This window comes from Carcharhinus amblyrhynchos, chromosome 5 (genome assembly GCF_965287045.1).
Source record: "Carcharhinus amblyrhynchos chromosome 5, sCarAmb.v2.hapA, whole genome shotgun sequence".
Lineage (NCBI taxonomy): Eukaryota > Metazoa > Chordata > Chondrichthyes > Carcharhiniformes > Carcharhinidae > Carcharhinus > Carcharhinus amblyrhynchos.
In genome coordinates, this window is record NC_137328.1 from 70,358,116 (window position 1) to 70,376,957 (window position 18,842).

The 18,842-nt window shown below is 42.9% G+C and overlaps 1 protein-coding gene across 4 annotated transcripts in view; it reads right to left on the minus strand.

The window, feature by feature from the left end:
* Positions 1–5,009: 5,009 nt before the first annotated feature.
* LOC145343454 (tumor necrosis factor alpha-induced protein 8) overlaps positions 5,010–18,842 on the minus strand; it is a 106,807-nt gene continuing 92,974 nt past the window's right edge. For all 4 annotated transcript variants that reach the window (XM_080189696.1, XM_080189693.1, XM_080189692.1 and 1 more), the window contains one exon: positions 5,010–6,439. In XM_080189696.1, coding sequence (XP_080045822.1) covers positions 5,874–6,439 — 566 coding nt within the window. In that variant the 3' untranslated portion in view covers positions 5,010–5,873. The remainder of the gene's footprint in view (positions 6,440–18,842) is intronic.

Sequence of the window (18,842 nt, forward strand, 5' to 3'; positions counted from 1 at the left end):
AGTTAGAATTGGGTTTCAGCTCTTCAGTCAACATTTCATAAAGGCATCCCACTGCTTCCTTGTTGAAGCGCAGTCTCCTGTTGCACATCTCCTCTGACATCATTTCAAATGATGTCCTTTGCCTATACACTCGAATGTGTAGGTAATAGATTTGCCTCCTCATTAGGTGAAGATCTAGCCTGACTCTTCGTTCATGATGTCTGCGCCTATGCTGAAGCCACAAAAAAGTAATAGTGATTCTTAAACTCATTGCTAATAGCTGGAAGTCTGAATGCTTGTGGGATATGACTCCAGATTTACAGTCTGATCAGGATTCTAAATACCTGTCAGGGAGATAGTTCACATCAGCTTACAGGAAACTTGCAAACATCAATTAAGGCATGAAACTTTCCTATGACAATTAAAGTAATTACTTAGGCATGTAAGAATCAACATAAACTCCTTTATTAAATTACATATGTATTTTGTTACTAAAGCTTTTAAGGTTACACAATGGAACTTAAAAAATTACTTTCCTTAATTTAGTACTGAGGCTCATAAGGATTAACATAAACAACGGCACTTAAATGAAAATATTTTCAAACATACCAACCTCAAAATACTCAGAGATTTCCTGCTTTGCTGATCGTTAATTGTAAATCAGAAAAAAAACATGTAATTTTTTTTAATGTAATACTTGATGTAACATCTGCGCAAGCAAACCAAGTTCGCACCATCTTGTTAAAGTATATTGTGTTGCTTCAGAGCAGCACTGACCCATCAGGACCCACAGAGTTTTTGAAAAGCATGCCTTCAGCGCAACTGCACGTGCACTGGGACTTCCAGGATGTCCCACACGCATGTCTGGCATTCAATTAGCAGAACCTAGCATTTTGGGCTGGAAATTACACCCCAATATGTGGTTGGAGTAATTTCAATAAAATCTCAAAGACAGCTAACAACAAAACACTCTGGGCCATAACTTCCTCAGAATGGCAATTCATACTAACTTACCTAAAGTTATAATTAATTTAACTAGGCTTACATTAACACAGCAATGAAGTTATTGTGAAAATCCCCAAGTCGCCATATTCCACCGCCTGTTTGGATGTACTGAGAGAGAATTTAGCATAGTCAAAGCACCTAATCAGGGCATCTTTGGACTGTGTGAGGAAACTGGAGCACCTGGAGGAAACCCACACAGACATAAGGAGAGTGTGCAAACTCCATGCAGACATTGACCCAAGCTGGGAATTAAACCCAGGTGCCTGGCGCTGTGAGGCAACAGTGCCAACCACTGCCGCCTCAACCTGCACTAATGTGCTTAAGCACCTGTCTTGCCTGATCTTCCTGACTCAAGCCAGGTGAGACTCAAGCAGCGTAACACATCCCCTATTGCTGCAGTGAAATATAAAAGATGTGGAGCCAAGGTAGACATGCCCTTTTTTTCACAACACTAGCTGCCATAAAGTAAGTGGGTTCAAATGTCTCATTGAAAATAACAGGCCAGAGAAAAGTTAAAGGTAAATCAATAGGATGTGGGGGGTTGGACATGAGCAGGGGTTCAGATATCGGGGGTGGGGGGGAGAGATGGGGTGCGGCTCTGGACGGCAGGGGTTGGATGAGGAGCCTTGGACAATGTTGGGAGTCAAACATTGGGGGCTGGGTGAGTTTGGTTGGGGGAATGGCGGGGTGGGGTAAGAGGACATCAAGTCAGCGGGGGGAAATCTCATGCAGATGAAGATGAGTGCTTAATTGGATGGGGAATGTTAGTCATTTCTTCTCCTTCAGAGTAACTATAAATGTAACGCTGGCAGAACCATCCAAAGTTAGTGATTTAAATTGCTGGAAATTTCTGAGATGGATTCCTCCGCACATATTTAGAGTACCCCAAATCCAACACCGGGGGAAGAAATTATGGGCCTCTAAATTTATTACGATAAGAGCACCCTACAAGCTTCTGACCATACTTCCTCTCTTCAATTCCCAGGTCATATGACTGCATATCACTTCCCTCCATGACATCACAGCCTGTTACAATTAACCATTAATGTAATATAATAAAGTGTGTTAAACTATTGAAGGGCAGAGTATGCTCATGGAGCTTCTCCTATTTTCTATTATGTTTTAGAATCCTGTGGGGAGTTGAGGCTGTAATGGTTGTGGGTGTGAGACAGAGTGAGAAATGTCTCTTTATCAGCTGTGTCTGCTTGCTCCTCCACCATTACCTGCTCAGGTTACTGTTGTTGGGTATCTGAAAGAAGTAAGTGACAAAGATAGGTTGTGATGAGGAGAGAAGCTGGAAAAAGCAAACATCTACACCACTTGTGCCTTCTTGTAAGTGAAGAGAAGGTTTAGGTGTGAAGCTGTCTTCAATCATTTCAGCTCACTGATAATTGCCTTCAGCAATTGTCACTGTAACGGTCAGTACTATACTCCCATTGCCAGGGGGTAAGGACATGCAGTTGTGCCTGTCGCCTGATTGTATAACACACTGTCTTGTAAAAGAGAGGAAGTGTATCAGTGGGCATGCTGCAATCTGTTTGGGTTATGTAGTAGTTGCATCTGAATAGCTGCCACATTATTAAAGGATAGATGGGGCTCCTAGGTTCTCAGATGCAGCAGTGGACAGTTTAGTACAGGAGGTGGAAAGGAGAAAGTTTGGTGGCCACTCAAACATACGCTGCAGAGCAGTGAGAGCAGCTACCCATTGAGGTCAATGCCACAAGTCTGTTAGAAGAGTCTAAATGCAATGTGTGAAAAAAATCAATGGCCTTACATGATCAAAGTCAATGAATGCATCTTCAAACGCTACCTCCTATCAACCACACCAGCAACTTCACACACCACCCAATGCATTACATTCCCTTCATTCACCCTTCAGCAATCTCTGGCAGTCAGGACTCATGCTTAACATTAATTTTCACTGCCTCACCCTCATATTCACATATTGCAGCTTCCACATACTTCCAGCAATGGCAGGCACACACCCATGTCCATTCAGGTAGGTGAAGTGCTCTCTGAAGACCCCAGATGTGTAAAGCCTCTGCTCCATGTTATGGTCTAGCCCAAGGGGCCTGCGATTATAGTCCACAACTGGGGTTGGTCTTGTGCTCAGAAGCCTTTCAAATCCACACCAGTCCTTCTCCAGGACCAGCGCCATCAACTTCTGACTGTGAGAGTTTTACTCCTCTAGTAACACAATACTTCCAGCAACTCTGCAGCAGCAATGACACTAATAGAAGGTCCTTCATGCAACTCAACTCCTTCATGCATGCTCAAGACAAAGGTCCAAAATGGCAGTTTGGGTGAAAATCAGTGTTAGAAAATCCTGGCGTCATGTTGTGGCCACTCTCCACGCTTTCGGTGAATTTACATGACACTGATACTATTATTCTTCAAGACATGATGATCAGTGCAGGCCATCTGAGAGGCTGTCAGGAACAAATCCCAGCCATTTTCTTTACGTCCCAACTCCAAATCACCAAAACTAGCAGTGCTACCAAGCTGAACTTTGCCGGCATAAAGGTTATGAAAGATTGTGAAGGTACAGTTGAAGGGCTTAAATATTGGATGGGCTGACTAAAATCAGTGAGGCCTCATCTACATGCCCCTTGTTACAGGAGAAAGAAGTGGTAGATGAATGTTAGGTGGGTGGGCAATGACTTGTGACAGGATGTCATCACGTGACTGAGGAAATTGTGCTTGGCTTTCTTCTTGACCTCACAAGGACAGTTAAAATAAGTTAAAAAGACAACATTTTCGACTTCATTTGTTCCCAGTCTTTTCGGTTTAGCTGGTAGGAAAACTATAGCAGCTTTTCTGCTTAGGCCCATGGTTAAAAAGGCAGTCTGCCCTCATTGATAACATGCATATTTGAAGAACACCCTTTTTGGTTTTGCTAGGTGGCATTCTTGTTTTGTCAATGGCGCAAGTTAAAACTGAAGACTGTAGAGAGGCAGCAAGGTATCAGGAGCTCCTGGTCTAGCATGCCTTGACTTGAAGATTTGCCAGTTTTATTTTCATGCCCCACCACATTGCTTTATGCTTCTCTAGCCCTACATCCCTCTGATATATTTGTGCTCAGGTGATTTTGGCCTCTTGAGCATCCCAGATTTTAATTGCTCCACCACTATTAGCGATGCCTTCCTCTCGCCCTAAGCCATTCTAACTCTCTACCTCTGTTTCTTCCCTTTGGGCAGTTCTTAAAATCTACCTTTTTGACTAAATATTTGGTAAGCTGCCCTAATATCTCCTTGTGATTCTCAATGTCAAATTGTGCCTTTTAATGGTCCTGTGAAGCACCTTGAGATATTAAAGGCACGATATAAATACAAGCAGTGAATGATTTTAACTGCCTATCTGTCTGATTGCTATTAAAACCATCCCTGAAGAGACTTAGTAAGGTTAAGAGGAAAGGGAAAGAAAGAGATGGTGGGGATGGGGCGGATAAGGACAGGAAGAGAGAGCGGGTGAATAAGAAGGGTGAGACAGAAGTTGGAGCGAGTGGGAGGAAATGGGGCAAGAGTAAGATGCTATGTTGGAGAGTTGTTGCAGACTCGATAGGCTGAATGGCCTCTTTCTGCATTGTGGGGATTCTCTGATACAATAAAAGAGGACAACTCACTGCCTATGAGAATAATGGAAGCAGAGATGATCAATGATTTCAAAACAAATTTATAAGGGCACCTGAGGGAAATAAACGTGCAATGCAACAGAGATAGATCAGGTGATTGGGATTGACCAGACTACTCTACAGTGATTGCCATCAGTGCATTGGGCCAAGTGGCTGCCATGTCCAGTTGCTCTATTCTATAAAGGGGGGGATATTTTCTAACAAATGATAGATACACCAAGTATTCCTAAATGTACATTTCACCCAATGATTTCAACTCTAAGTTTTTTTTTAAACACAACCAATTACCTTGATTATTATTTTGCTCTATTTTCAAACTAAACATTTACCCTGAGATGAGTCTGTGATGAGTTTGACCTTGACTATTGATAATTTGCAGCTCTGGTAGTGAGTTCAATATTGCTGTAGGTTTTGGTTCCATTCAAGAATAAAATGACTTAAAGACCATTTTTAGTTATGTTACTTCAAATTCAGTGCAAATTTATTCTTTGGCTTACTACAAACAAATCATTTGCACAAGAATAAAAGTTAGTCCAGAGTTGCAATAACAGTCATAAGAACTATACTAATCACAAGATACAATTGATTTGTGAAAATTATTTGCCATTTGGGAATTTTAAAAATTGTATAATAAAATAAGCACCTGAGACTTAACCTAATATATTACATCTCTACACACTGCACTTTGAATGTCCATTGTGTTATTAGTCCAAGTGATTCCAATGAGCTGATGAAAATTGTATAATCAGAGATGCAAGGGGATAAAAGGATTAAAACATTATTTGCTGTACTCTGTTGTAACACTGCTACTGCACACGAACAATTTCAATTGCATTCTGTAAACTTCATGCTAGAACATTAATCATTCTTTCCAGTTTATTTGTAATCTGTTGCTTTTTTCTTACTTTTAATTATGAATTTGAAAAGATGAAAAATAGTTTTTTTATACATGTCTGAAGGGTGAAAACGCATTTTGATTTTGCTTGTTCAACTGAGCTCTTCAGATTCATTCCACAGGCTAAGAACAATCATCTGCTGGGAACCAGGCAATAGGCGTATATCTCTAATTGGACAAATAATTGGTTGGAATATTTTGTCTACTTTGTGCATATTGTTACAGAAATAGGAAATAATTCTTCAAAATAAAACTTATCAGAATATTCCATTTTAACAAAAATGCATTTAACAGGGCATTGTGCCTTCATATTTAGCAAGATTTTTAATAAGAATTTGAAACAGAAGCTGTTACAAGTCATGGTTATATATTTTTATCATCTAGCATTTTGTTGACACCATCGCATATTTTCTGCAGAGAAGCCTTGTAAGATCCAAATGGATTGTACAGCACAGCCAAGAACTCACAATCCGAAAAGTGATTAAAGACATGATTGATGCGTCCATGTGACTTGGTGGTTAAATGCCGGTCAATGATTTGATGGAGCAGGTCTCTGCACTCATTCAGAAGTTTGGACAAAACATTCCGATCAAAAGTAAAGTCAACCTGATGAAAACTGACAATGGTCATTGCTAACTGATGAACCTTCTTCTTGAATTTCTCCACAAGCATCATCTCATCTTGATTGAATTGATTATTCCTGTACAGGACCCCTAGTTTTATGACTACCTTGATAAGATTTTTGACAATCTTCTCTGCCTCTTTTTTGTTCTGTGTGTATTCCTTGGTTGCTTTGTATAACTCATCCAAAACATCACTGCTTGTATCATCTATCAACGCCGTTGCGATTGACTTTGATGCCATCTTGCCAAGTATTTTCTTCTGGGCCTGGACAGCTAGACTTTTGGAATTGAAGACTTCTGTGGCCACTGAAAACAAAGACAAAAAAGATTAAGCACATGGTCCAAAATTGTGCTGATCTCTGAAATGGTTCAAAATGTTTTGTTTTGCCTGAGTGCACATCTGTTACTGGTTCCTCATAATGTGAAATGGTTTTCATCAGATGTCTGACACGTCATCAGCTCAGCACTGCACGATATTTCTAGTCATATCAGGATAAAATTGACCATTGAATTCTGGTAGATTATTCTCAGTAAACTTGAAACTGAATAGCTGCATGCAGCCTAACATTATTTCTATGTGACTTCACTGTTTGCATCCATTTTTTAAAATTTATTTGTGGGACATGGGCATCACTGGCTGGCTCTGGAATCACATGTAGACCAGATCAGAGAAGGACTGCAGATTTCCTTCCCTAAGGGACATTATGAACCAGATGAGTTTTTCTGACAATTAACAATGGTCTCATGGTCATCAGTAGATCCTTAATTCTAAGTATTTAAATTCAAATTCCACCATCTGCTATGGTAGGATTCGAACCCAGGTCCCCAGAACATTAGCTGAGTTTCTAGATTAATAATCTAGCAATAATACCATTAGACCATTGCCTCCCTGATTCAATCAATGAGGATTGAATGTTTGTATAGCTGGCAAACATGTACATGCAAATCATTACATTCTTAATCAATGTTTTTAAAAGCTGCAACTTGTAAATTCAATAAATTCAAAGGTTAAACAAATATTTTGCAAAAAACCTTCTGCTCCTAATGTGAAGCTCAGATTTACTGCATATTCAAGTTTGCAACTCATTTTGGTATCAAATGTCATTCTACAGCACAGATGGATAATTAGCCATGGTCTATAAAGGACCGTCAGCATCTGTCTATATTATTAAGAGGCAATTAGTTATGTAGTTTGAGGGGCAGCACAGCACATCAGGCCTGGAGCAAGTGAGGAGGCAGAGCCCAATGTGTCTCAGATGGGATTGAACCCATGCTGTTGGCATTATTCTGAACCAAATACTAACCATTTCGCCAATTAAGTTAATCACCTGTCTGCAGCACACAGAGCAAATCATATTAACTCCCCCATAGCTGGAATTTTACCACTCAGGAAGGGGCCTGTATAGTTGGGTCCCCCTATCTGCCCCTGCCTACCCTCTTCAGAAGTTTACCAACAGTTGGGAAGGGGTTTAAATAGAACATAGAACATTACAGCACAGTACAGGCCCTTCAGCCCTCAATGTTGGGCTGACCTGTGAAATCAATCTAAAGCCCATCTAACTGACACTATTCCAATATCATCCCTATGTTTATCCAATGACCATTTAAATGCCCTTAATGTTGGCGAGTCTACTTCTGTTACAGGCAAGGCATTCCACGCACTTACTACTCTCTAAGTAAAGAACCTACCTCTGACATCTGTCCTATATCTATCACCCCTCAATTCAAAGCTATGTCCCCTTGTGCTAGCCATCTCCATCCTAGGAAAAAGGTTCTCACTGTCCACCTTATCTAATCCTCTGATCATCTTGTATGCCTCTATTAAGTCACCTCTTAACTTTCTTCTCTTGAAAAAAAACAGCCTCAAGTTCCTCAGCCTTTTCTCATAAGATCTTCCCATCATACCAGGCAACATCCTGGTAAATCTCCTCTGCACCCTTTCCAATGGTTCTTCATCCTTTCTATAATGCGGCGACCAGAACTGTACACAATACTCCAAGTGTGGCCGCACCAGAGTTTTGTACAGTTGCAACATGACCTCATGGCTCTGTGATCAGCAAATTTGCTGATAACACCAAGATGGCTGGATTGGCGGGCAGTGAGGAGCAGTGTCTGGCAATACAACGGATATTGATAGGCTGGTATATTGGGCAGATACATGGCAAATGGAGTTTAATCCGGATAAATGTGAGGTGATGCATTCTGGCCGGAATAATGTAGGGGGGAGTTATATGATAAAGGGTAAGGAGTATAAAATTGCAGCGAGACCTGGGGGTGCAAGTGCACAAGTCTTTGAAGGTGGCAGTACAAGTGGAGAAGATTGTGAAGAAAGCCTATGATATGTTAGCCTTTATAGGAAGGGGTATAGAATATAAGAGCTGGAGTCTAATGTTGCGGTTGTATAGAACGTTGGTTAGGCCGCATTTGGAGTACTGCGTCCAGTTCTGGTCACCTTACTACCGGAAGGACGTGGAGACTCTGGAGAGAGTGCAGAGGAGGTTTACCAGGATGTTGCCTGGTATGGAAGGACTGGGTTATGAGGAAAGATTGAGCAAATTGGGGCTCTTTTCCCTTGAAAGACGGCGACTGAGGGGGGGATCTAATAGAAGTATATAAGATTATGAAGGGTATAGATAGAGTAAACAGAGGTAAGCTATTTCCTATGATAGAGAGACATAGTACGAGGGGCCATGGGCTTAAGGTGAGGGGGGAGAGGTATAACACAGATATTAGAGGGAGGTTTTTCACACAGAGGGTAGTGGGGGTATGGAATGCTCTGCCAAGTAAGGTGGTGGAGGCAAGCACGCTAGAGTTGTTTAAGAGTAACTTAGATAGGCACATGAGTGGGTTGGAGATGGGTGGATATAGGAGATTGTTTTAAATAAGGTTCATTAGCATTGGGGCGTCCCTGGTAAGGTAAATGGATATGGTATAATAATAATGTTTTTTCTCTTTTCATTCACAGGTTTTAAGTCGGTCCGCCTTGTTGTCCAACGAGGGGCATACACATGATGGGTCGTACTCGGGCTGCTCTTGGTTGTTCGAGATTGGCCTAGTGCTTCATGTCATTAGTGTGTGCTTAAACTGGACCAGATGCTGGGCAAGACGACAGCTCAGTGACTATCACTGTTTGCTGAGCAGACACGTGGATTTGGGCCGGTGTCTATGGGAGTTTGCGCATTCTCCCTGTGCTTGCGTGGGTTTTCTCCAGGCGCTCCGGTTTCCTCCCACACACCAAAGATGTGCCATTAGGCTGATTGGCAGTAATAAATTGTCCCTAAATTAGTTTCCCTCAATGTGGATGGCCATAAAACAATAGATAAGGGTCATGGATGGAGGGGTGGACTGGTGGTGTTAAAATGGCGGCGCAGGCTCGTTGGGCCGAAGGGCCTGTTTCCCGGGCTGTTTTGTTCTTTGTTCTATGCCTTCTTAACAACCCTATCAACCTGGATGCCAACTTTCAGGGATCTATGCACATAGACACAAAGATCTCTCTGCTCATCCACACTACCAAGTAACTTACCATTAGCCCAGTACTCTGTATTTCTGTTACTCCTTCCAAAGTGAATCACTTCATACTGTTCCACATTAAACTCCATTTGCAACCTCTCAGCCCAGCTCTGCAGCTTATCTATATCCCTCTGTAACCTGCAACATCCTTCTGCACTGTCCACAACGCCACCATCTTTAGTGTCATCTGCAAATTTACTAACCCATCCTCTGCGCCCTCATCCAGGTCATTTATAAAAATGACAAACAGCAGTGGCCCCAAAACAGACCTTTGCGGTACACCAGGATGAACATTTCCCATCAACCACCAACCTCTGTCTTCTTGCAGCTAGCCAAAACCACTAAATCACCCTCAATCCCATGCCTCCATATCTTCTGCAATGGCTTACTGTGGGGAACCTTATCAAACACTTTACTGAAATCCATATACACCACATCAACTGCTTTACCCTCATCCACCTTTTTGATCACCTTATCAAAGAATTCAATCAGGTTTGTGAGACACGACCTACCCTTCACAAAACCGTGTTGACTATCCCTAATCAAATTATTCCATTATGCCTCCTAGTTTGGATACTTGCTCGCTCCTGAGGCAATTGAGGACTCAAAGTAACCAAATAGTTTCAGTTAGGCGAGCCTGAATCAAGTTTCCAGCCTGTCAAGTAAAACATGGTGGACCAGCGGCCAACTTTTCAGGCTCCCTGTTCCAATCAGAGGCCCGGCAAAAGTATTTCATGCTTTGGAATGGCACGGTGGCACAGTGGTTAGCATTACTGATTCACAGTGCCAGAGACCCAGGTTCAATTCTGGCCTTGCATGACTGTCTGGGTGGAGTTTGCACTTTCTCCCCGTGTCTGTGTGGGTTTCCCCGGGTGCTCCAGTTTCCTCCCACATTCCAAAGATGTGTGGATTAGATTGATTGGCCATGCTAAATTGACCCACAGTGTCAGGAGATTAGCAAGGTAAATGTGCGGGCTTACAGGATAGGGCCTGGGCAGGATTGTTGTCAGTACAGGCTTGATGGGCCAAACAGTCTCTTTCTGCACTGTAGGGATTCTATGATTCTTTGTGTTCCCCCTTCCTCCTGCCCTGTCTATCCATCCACTACCTCACTGGGGCCTGCCTGTCTTTCCCTGGCAAGACCCTTGATGCTTCTTCAAACTTGGCTCCCTTGGGGACTTCCTACAGTCTCAGTTGTGGCCCCTACTCTTGGTAGTGCTGCTAGGACCAGAGCTGCTACCAATAGAAGTGGAAGACTTGCCTTGAGCCAATTAGTGTTCCAATGTCCATTAACGGGCTGCAAGTGAGAAGCCAAGCGGGCTTGCTCACCTGCCCCCGCATAAAATTCTGCCCAATAGTCTCACTACTAAGTCCTGATGAACATAGTTGCATCAGCTAACACTACACCTAACGGGGTTAGTAACCTACTTGACCACATCCCCAAAAATTGACCTGTCACAGATGCCCATTGATATGAGGGACCAGCATACAGTCTTGGTGAAGAGAGAATTTCATTTTCAGTATGAATGTATTGTTAATATTCTGTTAAGTATTACAGTTCAAGGATAGATGTAGTTGCCTAAAATTGATAAATGAGGCATTGTGGTCCATCTGCAAAAATAGAATTAAAGAACAACATACTGTAACTACACAATTACCATCAGTCTGTACCAACATAAACACCATGGATTGAATGGTCTACTTCTGCTCCTATGTCTTATGGTCAACATGGAATGAACCATCAAGAAAGTCATCAGGTGACACCTACTCAACAATAACCTGAACATCGATACTCAGTTTGGGTTCTGCCAGAACCACCTAATTCCACACTACATCACAGTCTTGTTCCATATATAGATGCAAGAGCTGAATGGCATTGATAGTGGTTGTGCTCAATGTTAAGGAGATCTTCAATCAAGCATGGTACCAAGAAATAAAACAATGGTGTCTAGTGGCTAGAGTGATAGCTGATACAAAGAAAGGCAACTGTAATTTTTTGAGGCCAATCTCAATCATCACTGCCTCAGGACACTGTTGTAAGGGAGCTTCACAAGTCAGTTTCTTGGCCCAACCATCTCCAGCTGCTGCACAAATAGCCTTCCAGCTCAGAGTCCATTTGGAGTTCTTCCAAGTCACTTGGTCAAAATCCTGGAATTCTTTGCTTAACACCTTTGTGGTCACACCATCACCATAGGGGGCTACAGCAGTACCAGGAGAAGGCCAACTCCAAAAGGGCATAGATTGGCTGGTGGAACGAGCAGATAAGTGGCAGATGGTGTTTAATACAGAGACATGGGAGGTGACTGGGAGGAGACTTTGGAATCAAAATTTCTAAATATGCAGAAGACACCAAATTTTGGGGAACAGACATTGCTTATGAGAACTGCAATAATCTACAAGAATAATGCCGAATTGATTGGCAAATGAAGTTCAACACTGATAAGTGAGAGGTAGTAGATTTTGGCAGAAAGAATGGGGAGGTCATTCATGACTTGGAAAATGAAAGTCTAGGTAGAGGATCAAAGGGATCTTGAAGTATAAATACACTAATCACAAAAGTTGTACTAAAGGTCTGCAAGGCCATTAAAAAACAAATCAAGTATTAGCTCTAGAGGGATAGAATTGAAATGTAGGGAAGTTATGTTATGTTGAACCTTTCTTGGAATACTGCCTGCAATGCTGGTCACCAGATTATAGAAAGGATGCAGAAGCACTGAAAAATTAGGAAAGGTTTCGATAGCGTGGGGGCAGAGAGAATGATTCCTCTTGTTGGGAAGAGCTCATCTAATGCCATCAGTATAATATTTTAAAATCACCAAAAAATCCAATATGGAATTCAGAAGAAATGTCTTTACCCAGAGAGTAGTGAGAATATGCAACTCACAACTGTAGGGAGTGGTTCAAGCAAATTGTACCGATGCAGTTATGACAAACATTCGAGGGAGAAGCGAAGAGAGGGTTATGATGTTAGGTTTAGATGAGGAAAGGTGAGAGGCAGTCTGAGTGTAGCATGAACATGGCATGGCCTGTTTCTGTGCCATTTATTCAATGTATTGCTGTATATTTTTTTTACATACAAGGGACTGAATTTTATTCACCTTTGGCAGGCATGTGGCCTGTAAGGGGTGGTACGTAAAATAGGGGAGAGGGCATATAAAATGAGGTGGGCACCCATCTTACCACCTTCCCACCCATCCCCAAGCTCACTTCATAATACAAGGGGTGGGTGCCAAAATTGGCAGCCCATCCACAGTATTTAAGGGACAAATTAAGGATCAATTAGGCTTATTATCAAGCCAAGTCAACCTAGTAATATGCTGCCCACACCATAAAATGTTTGATGTGGGCAGTAGAGTGGGAAGTGGAAGCCCCACTTTTACCAATGGTGTTATGCTTAAAGGGTGAGAAGGGGGATAGTTTGCTCTTCAGGGGTTGCCCTTTTCCTACTGCAAGGCTCTCCTTAGGTTATACCCACCCCTCCCTTCCTACCTGCACCCTCCCTAAAACCCACCCCCTTGAATCATCCTCCACCCCTCCCCCTAATCTACCCAAACTCTCACAACCCAAGACCCTGATCCTAGCTGCACTGGGGATCCAAGGCCTTGATGTCCTTTCTTTTCTAGCTGTTCCAGCAGCAGCTACTAATGTCATCCTGGTGCTGCTGGGGCAGTTGGAGTTGCTGACCAATCCAATTGGCCTGCAGTTCTGGAGGGTGGGACTTCTGCCAACAATGTTGGGTGGAAGTCCCACTCAGCCCTCGTTGGTCCACCCTGCAGCACTCTCTGACTGTGGAGCAGATGGGTACAGAGCATGTCAGTGTATCAGTTTATGTATGGGATTTTTATTCCTGGATTCTGATCCTGCTGTCATGATGAGATATGGGTCAGGAACCCACACATGACTGCCGTGGAACCCAGAGGGAGATTTTGGAGAAGGCATCCAATTAGAAAATCCTCCTGAAGTCCTGTTCAACTAAATACAGTGGATAGACACAGGTGTGGAGGGCCAATAGGAGACTGTCCAGCGCTGAAAAATGAGTAATCCCATTGTCAGAGCTGGGCATTGCCAATGAGGGTGGGAGAATGAGAAGATGCTTCATGCTGGACCTGTCCTCTGAATACTCTTCAATATTTCAAAGTAAGGGAAATGGATACAGCTGCAAAGCCATTATTCTGGAGTGCCTCCAATCCCTCCACTGGATAGGCTGTGGCTGTAGCCATAGCCTTTTAGCAATTGTGGATGATGTCAGGAAATTAACAGTGGCATTGCTGTCAGCCTAGACTGCCAGGATGTGGATATGCTGGCGTTGGACTGGGGTAAACACAGTGAAAAGTCTGACAACACCAGGTTTAAGGCCAACCGATTTATTTGATAGTACACTCACTAGCTTACTAGTTTACAGTAATCTGTAAACTGTCTGTGCTTTATATGCTCTGTCTGAGGCCAGAACTCTCCATTCACCTGACGAAGGGACTAACCTTGAAAGCTTGTGAGTTTACTATCAAATAAATTGGTTGGACTTAAACCTGGTGTTGTCAGACTTTTTACCTAGACTGCCACCAGAGGGCCACCTCCATCCATTGGCTGGAATTTGGCTTCAGTGGGGACCTGCCAGCTACCTGAAAAATCCCAGGCAAGTTGATGAGTATTTTTAAAAGCATCATAATTGGCCTAAATGGGCAACCACTTCTAGAAGGTGGGTGGCCATCAACTCCTCACTTCCCCTCATCCCTCTTGGAAACAACTGCTTTTGCAGGTTGCTAGAAATTGCTGGCAAGTTCATTTCTGAGCCTACCTCTGAGCTTCATCGAAAATCCTGGCCAATGAATTCAGACATTTGTGTTATGCCACCAATTTAGAACTAATGCATGCCTGAAATTGCTTTCTACAGTGGCAATCTTAATAACCCATACTATTTAATATCTAATTTTATGACTGAGGGCCATCAATGTGGACAGTTTGAGTCAGGAGTCAGTGGCGAGTGCAGGATGGACTCGAGCCTGCCAATTTCAGAAGCCAAGCATTTGCAACCAAGTCACGGTCACCGACAACTACCACTCCTTCCCATACAGTCAAAGTGCTTCTAATTTTATTTCATAAGAGCTTGTCATGCTGGCCAAATTACCTCAAAGCTGATGCAATGCAAGATAAAAATGTATCTGTATTCCCCTTCAAAATGCCCTCTGCAGCACCAGACCAGCAACAAAAGGAATTTACAATTTCAACAAAGTATGATTATTCTCAGATACAAACTGATCAATAGTGATATATTCTCCCTGATGTAACTCAACATACCACGTGAAAAGAAAATAATTTGCTGGAGAACTCATGCCAGAGGGTGTAGGAATATATTCAAAGTGTCACATATAAAGATAGATCAAATCATTATGCTCCTTTTCCCATGTACAATGATAGACTTTTTAAGATAAATGTGTATTGGGTTAAATATGAAAGAAATGCAGATAATACTTGCAAACCCTTAATTTCTGAGATGAGGAGAATTCAGAGTTAATCACATGTTCCAAGTTGCATTCCAACATTTTTGGCCCTTTAACCCTCAGTCCTCACAACCCATCATCCCCTACCAACCTACCATGGCTCCTTACACTGTCCATGGCCACTCATGCCACCAAACCATCTTTATGGTCTCTTATAACCTATATGTCACCTCATATCCATAAACCCCCATGGACCCTTATAACTTCCATGCCAACACATGCCAACTTACAGCTGCCCACTTCCCACTGCCCCCATGCTAACTCACCATGGGCAGACCCCAGGAGCCATGTCAGGATGAAATAAAATGACGTTCTAAAAATCTAATACAGCTGTCACTATAATTTTTAAAGATCCTATTCTTGAAAGCTCATTCAAATCTCATATCTCAAGTGTTTGAAATTTTATAAAATCAAACATACTTTTGTTCTTCAAGCTGTCAATCAAAATCTGAACTCAGGACCCCTGCTGAGATCATTCTTACTTGTGGAAGTTAGCCAAGCATTCATAAACAGAACATGTTAAGAAACAATTATTGGAACCATTGGGACTGATCCTACAATATCTAGCAAACAGTATTCTTTATTTAGCTCTCACTGACTGCTGCAAACAAAGCCTAAAGAGCAGAGGATTAAAAATTCATGGAGTAGACATTAATGCTCTTGATGAACAGATATGGTCTAATTAGCTGCCAAGAGCATTTATGTCTACTCCATGAATTTGTAACTACCACACTGTGTATTAGTCAGCCACAAAGGAATCAGTTTAAACTCAGCACTGAGTTCATATGGCCCTGCTAAGTTAGGTTTCCCTTTTGTGTGAATCATGCACTGCCCCCTTACTCCACTGGCAAAAATTAGGGTCTACTGGAAATGGGAGCAGAACTTCCATATGCAGGTCCCACTGGCCATTTTTTAAGGAGTCTTCCCAACTCTGCAAAAATCTGACCCTTAGGGGCCGATTTTATCAATAAGTTGCACCTGTTTTTGGGCATAACTTGAAGGTGGAAGAGAGAGTGTCCGGGGTGCATGGGATCCTTGATTGTGCTGGCTGTTTTGTCGAGGCGGTGGGGGGTGTGGACTGGGTCGGTGGATGGGGGGCTGGTTTGTGTGGTGGATTGGGCTTCAGTTGCGGCCTCTGTGGCTTAAAGTTGGGAGAGAGGTGAGTAGCATGATCCCTGACCACTTCTGCCCCTGTTCCCCTTTACCAAGCGGCTAAAATGGCTGCGATGGGCACTGTGCATGAAATGGGCATGACGTCAACTTAAGTGCATTTGCACGCATTTAAATTGCCTTGATGGGCTGGGTGCCCAAACTTACCAGCATTTCCCCCTTTACCACCATGTTCAACTGTTCAGATTCGGCACAAAACACATATGGACCACAAAGTTCTGTTTCCGGGACTCCAGTTTCTGAGGAGGTAAGTTCAGAGCTTCCTGTGGCTCTCTGACTTAGATCAGTGATGGGGGAGGTGATGGATCAGATGGATCGCTGGTGCGGTGGGGTGAAGAGGAGGAGGAGGGAGGCAGGCCAGATTGTTCTCTAGTTGAGGGGGAGGGAGGCAGGTCAGATTGTTCTCCAGTGGTGGTGATGGGGGGAGGAGGCCAGATCGTTCTCTGGTGGGGGAGGAGGATGGAGGCAAGTCAGATGGATCTCTGGTGATGGAGGGGGGTGCGGTGGGGGGAGGTGAGTCAGATCGTTCTCTGGTAGGGGAGGTGGGAGGAGCAGGGAGGTGGGCCAGGTTGTTCTTTGGTTGGCAGGGGGGTGAGGAGGAGAGAAGCGGGTCAGATGGATCTCTGATGGGGAATGACAGGGGCCAGGGGCAGGAGGTTCTGCTGCCACTCTGCAAGTGATCCATGGGGAACAAAGGGGGGTGTCTGCTGTCGCTCTGCATGCGATCAGTGGGGGGTGAAGTGGGGCAGAGGGTAGCGATCAGTCTGGGTAATGGGTGAGTGGGTGGATAAGGGGGATAGTTATATTGTGGGAGCAGGGCAATGTTTGTGGGGACCATTGCTCCTGGGCAGCTTTATCCGGTCCGGGATGATGTGGCAGGGGAGCATTTTTCAAATTTCTTTTCACTGTGCATGCTCAGTTGAAGGTTCTGATTGGAGCAGCAGTGTTTCAGGCACAATAAGCCCTGCCCACAGGCTTGCGCAGTATGACTCAGAATCACTGCATCTTTTCCCAGGCAGAGTGCATACGGGGGCGCGAGAAAACAGGTTTACAAGTCAGATCTGGATCATTCCCAGATTCAGCACTTAGAATCAAAATGGTAAATTTGGGCCCTTAGTGTCTGTTTTTATCTGATTATGTCTTTTTAAGTTGTCTGAGATCATTCATCTATGTTGAAGGCAATATGTAAATGCAAGTTATTGCCACGTGGAAACAAGAAACTACTTTTTGTAGTGCAGAAATAACTACTTTGCGGGCACAAAAAAAAATGTACCAGTGCACAATACAGGGAACAATCAATTTCATTTCTCTCTTGGGTCTTATGCTGTTTAACTGGGATGAGAGTTGTATTATTTGTTCAATGTATATTTAAGAAAACTTGTTCGGACAAACATCTAAACCACAGGAAAAAGATCCATAGCTTCAACCCAGGTCACAAAATGTCCATTCAGCCAACTGAGGAAAGATCTATATGCCGGAGAATGAGTTTATCACATGCTCAAAAGTTTATGAATTTAAGTTCTGTCAGTTTTAACTTCCTAATACTCAGAAATGAATTACATAATATAGATCAAATGCCCTAGTGAGATTAGCAATGTCTTCATGAAGGACACTGCCACGTTTTAGCAGTATTTCAGCTCACCTGAAAGCACAGCACTAGTTTACACATGTGATTTGATGATACAATGTTACCTCTCTCGACTCTTAACAAAAACAAAATTTTACAGGTGCTAGAAATCCAAAATGAAAACTAAAGATGCTCAAAATACTCAGCAGGTAAGGCAGCACCAGTGGAGAGAAACAGAGTTAACATTTGGGGTTGAGATGAACTTTCTTGAGAACAGTTCAATCAGTTCTCATCTTATAATCATTCATTTCTTTTGTTTCTAAACATTAATAGATGCAGAAAAGTAGACAAGTGTATCCCATTGACTGTGAAGTTTGCAGCACATCCACAAATTTCAAAAATGATGTTACTTCAATACTTTAACAGTTTTACTAAATTTGTTCATCACATAAGAACATAAGAAATGGGAGCAGGAGTAGGCCATCTAGCCCTTCGAGCCTGCCCCACCATTCAATAAGATCATGGCTGATCTGAAGTGGCTCAGTTCCACTTTCCCGCTTTCTCCCCATAACCCTTAATTCCCTTGCCTACCAAAAACCTATCTACCCGCGTCTTAAATATATTTAGCGAGGTAGCCTCCATAACTTCAACGGGCAGAGAATTCCAGGGATTCACCACCCTTTGAGTGAAGAAGTTCCTCCTCAACTCCGTTCCAAACTGCCTCCCCCTTATCTTGAGGCTGTGCCCTCTAGTCCTGCTGTCCTTTCTGAGCGGGAAGAATCTCTCTACCTCTACCCTATCCACCCCCTTCATTATTTTATATGTCTCTATAAGATTCCCCCTCATCCTTCTAAACTCCAGCGAGTACAGACCCAGTCTATTTAGTCTCTCTTCATAGTCCAAAGTATCAAAAAACCATTAAAATTCCCCAAAGGGGGATTGAAGGTAAATCTGTAGAACAGAA